Source organism: Cyprinodon variegatus, unplaced genomic scaffold (genome assembly GCF_000732505.1).
Source record: "Cyprinodon variegatus isolate N-32 unplaced genomic scaffold, C_variegatus-1.0 Scaffold82, whole genome shotgun sequence".
Taxonomy (NCBI): Eukaryota; Metazoa; Chordata; class Actinopteri; order Cyprinodontiformes; family Cyprinodontidae; genus Cyprinodon; species Cyprinodon variegatus.
Genome location: NW_015150535.1, coordinates 828,714 through 832,168, shown reverse-complemented (window position 1 = coordinate 832,168; position 3,455 = coordinate 828,714). Strand labels below are relative to the sequence as shown.

The following is a 3,455-nucleotide window of genomic DNA, read 5'->3' as shown; positions in this document are numbered from 1 at the left end:
TGTTGAAATTGGCATTTTTCACCCCATTCTCTTGCTTTTTCTGAACATACGGCTATGCGATCAACATGAAGCAGTTCAACACAAATATATGGTGATATGTTTGACGAAATTCTTTTTATTAATTTTTCTTAAAGAACGCATTTTAAATGCCACAATAAACACATTTACGGTAATGAATTTTAATGCCAATTAAGGCCTTCATTTAAAAAAATAATTTTATGACATTTAATGATTTTTAATGACCCGCAGAAACCCTGTAATATTCAGCAATATCAGTCTATAAATCCAGATGAAGCTAACCCATCACATCGACTACAGCATGTCTCGAAGACATAAAAATATGGATGACTTAACTTTCAGCTTCTGAATGGAGACAAAATACAAGTTAAAGCAGGCATCCCCAACCTCGGTCCTCGAGGCCTGCTGTCCTGCAGGTTTTAGAGGTTTCCTTGCTCCAGCACAGCTGATTTTAATTGAAAGCTGATTAACAGGCTTTCGATCTACTGCAATCATTATAATCAGCTGTGCTGAAGCAGGGAAACCTCTAAAACCTGCAGGACAGCGGGCTTCAAGGACACAGGTTGGGGATGCCTGAGTTAAAGTCTTCGGACCAGAGTCTTTGAAAAAGAAGCTGATTAATCAGTCACTTCATTTTAATGGGATTAAATTGATCTCAGATCAAAACCTTGGTGTTATTTTTTATCAGGTACTGTCATTTAAATGAAATATCAGCGAGATTCCTAGAATTTCTTTTATGTCAGGAAATTAGATAAGCACAGAGGGGAGGAGGATAGAACACAGGGGAAAGATGAGGGAGGGAAAAAAGGATTGTATAACGATGAGGAAACAAGGAAGAAAAGAAGTGAAGCATACAAGGTAAACAATGATAATTAAGAGAGCCATTAACAGGAAGGAAGGAAGGAAGGAAATCATTAAAGAAAAAAATCTGTAAAAAAAAACAAACAAAGGAAACCAAGGAAAGGACACTGAAAAAGAAAAATTAAGAAATAAGGAAAGATGTAATTACATCAGGGAGACAAAGAGGAAGGATAAAGAAAAGGAGATAGGACACAAATGAGTGAACGAAGGACACACTGAAGAGCAGCGAAGGATAAAGTGCAAGGAAATGTAAAATGTCATGAAGGAAAGGTGGAAGGAGTACAAATAAGGTAAGAGTAAAGGACAGAAGAAAGGAAGGTCGCCACATTTAAACAGTTGGGACTTATTTTTACATTATTTCCCAGACCTGGAAAATGCTTGATAATTCAAGACCTTTCCACGCTTAGTATGAACCCTGTTTTTAATCTTTAAACATCTTTCTAAATTAGTTTGTGAAGTTTGAATAGAACATAATTAAAGTCCTGAGCCAGTTTAGATTAAACTCTGAGGGTCATTGAAGAAGCCGCACAATCAATGCATTAATAAATTTATTGAAAAAGATACAACCAGTCAGACGGATGGTTCATCATCCAGAAATACGTAACAGAGGTTAATGGAAGTGCAATTTTATCCCACTTTTTTTCCAATTTAATAAATTTTTTCAAGACTTCACACAACAGCCACTGCTTTCCGAACTGTAAAAAAAAAGAAAAAATGGATTTGACTTTTGTGAGCCAATGAAAAAAAAAAAATGATTGGAAATTAAAATCTGTATTAGAAAACGGGATAAAATTAAACATAAAAAAAGTAAAAACATTTTATTTTACAAACTATGTTCACTTGGGTAATAACAATGAGAACAAAAGTAAAAACCTCTGTCAGCACCATTTTCCTGTGTTTTTATTTCCCTCCTTAAAGGATCACTAAAAGGCTGTGGCAAATATTCTGACATGTTTGTTTCAAATGACAACTGATTTCTTTGCAAAATGGTTTGTCACCTTTATGACAATCAAAACGTATGGAGCATCTCTTTTTTATCTGTTTCCAACATGGCAAGAAAGAAGAAATGACAATAAAACGCATTCAAATGTTCAGTAATAATCGTCTGACCGCTGCTGGAATGGTTCATGGTCCTAACACCTCGCTGTGTGCTCAGGCTGCTGTTCCAAGAAGCAAAACCAAAAAAATAAAATAAAATGTATCATTCACAACATTGTTGACTTATAGCAAAAAAAAAAAAAAAGGACAGTTTTCCTTCCAGCAAAGGTGTGGATGCAACAGAGTGTTTTTTTTTTCCCCCGCGTCCCTCATCTTTTTCACATGACACACGAAGAGAAGAAGCAGTTCCAGGGTTCGATTGTGCATCTGGATCAGAAAGTTTTACAGTTTTTAGAAGAATGGTCCTTGGTAATGATGGAAAGAGGAGATACAGTACGATTTCACTCAGAAAAGTTCAACGTGAGCCGGGAGGACCCGTCTCGTCTTCGTCCCCGTGAAACCAGACTCAGTGTCAGGTCCATTTTTAGGAGGTGCCGCTGGACGAGCTAGTGTCGGGCAATGCGCTGGGCTGCTGCTGGTCCTCTGGTGTGCTGTCCGCCTGCAGTGACTCCCTGGCAACCGATGAGTACTTACACTTCGAGGAGCCGCATTCGCAGCTCAACAGCTTGCCTTTGACCTCCCAGAAGTGGTCGCCGTAGTTAAACCTGGAAAAAAGGAGAGGTGAGATCAAGAGGTGCTTAAAGTTACCCCCCTCTTCAGCAGATTTATCCGGTTTGTACTTTTTCTTTAATAAAATGTTTCCGACAAGAAACTTTAAATTTAGGGAAGGATGACCTAAAGAAAAACAACAAAAACATCAAAACATGGCATTCATATAATAGGGGAAAACACCACTAAACCATGAGAGTTGAATCAAGAAATCACTTGGAAGCATGAAGTACACTTCAAAAACAATCTAGAAATAAGTAAAAATTCCTTAAATCAAGTGTATTTTACCTTAATTTGAGCAGGTAAATGGGATGATTTGCCAACAGAATGAGCATTTTTACTCTTAAAATAAGACAATGCAATTGCTTTTTCTTATTTTAAACGTAAATTGTCTTGTTCCATTGGCAAAGTGTCTCACTTACCTCCTCAATTCAAGAAAAAATTTACCGTACTTAGTTTAGGAACAAATTACTTATTTAGATTTCAATTTTTTGCAGCGTAGGCGAAGATATGACTTATGTCAGCGGTGGCATTAAAAGAATTAAGATGATCCAAAGAAAAACATTTCCCGTTAGTTCTTGCATCGTGTTAACATCAACCTAACAGACAAACTGAAAGCTTTTGATTACCAGTTGGAAAAATGCCTCATAACTCTAACCTTTATTCCAGCCGGGCATGGGCTTTATGTCATTCACCTTATTAAAACACAGAGTACCTGTTTGGGTTTTTTGTTTTTACTTTTTACATTCAAAAAGATTGCGTTGAATATTTTCCAAAATTAAGAGGACAGTTTCTATAAACTCATACATTGCTTATGTTTTGCATTTTCCACCCTACCATTGTGTTTTATGCTAACAGCAGGTTTGTAT

General features: G+C 36.6%; 1 protein-coding gene across 5 annotated transcripts in view; it reads right to left on the bottom strand.

Moving 5' to 3' along the window:
- Positions 1-2,173: 2,173 nt before the first annotated feature.
- Positions 2,174-3,455, bottom strand: part of ehmt1 (euchromatic histone-lysine N-methyltransferase 1) — a 62,320-nt gene continuing 61,038 nt past the window's right edge. For all 5 annotated transcript variants that reach the window (XM_015373191.1, XM_015373189.1, XM_015373190.1 and 2 more), the window contains exon 26: positions 2,174-2,582. In XM_015373191.1, the coding sequence (XP_015228677.1) occupies positions 2,402-2,582 (181 nt within the window). In that variant the 3' untranslated portion in view covers positions 2,174-2,401. The remainder of the gene's footprint in view (positions 2,583-3,455) is intronic.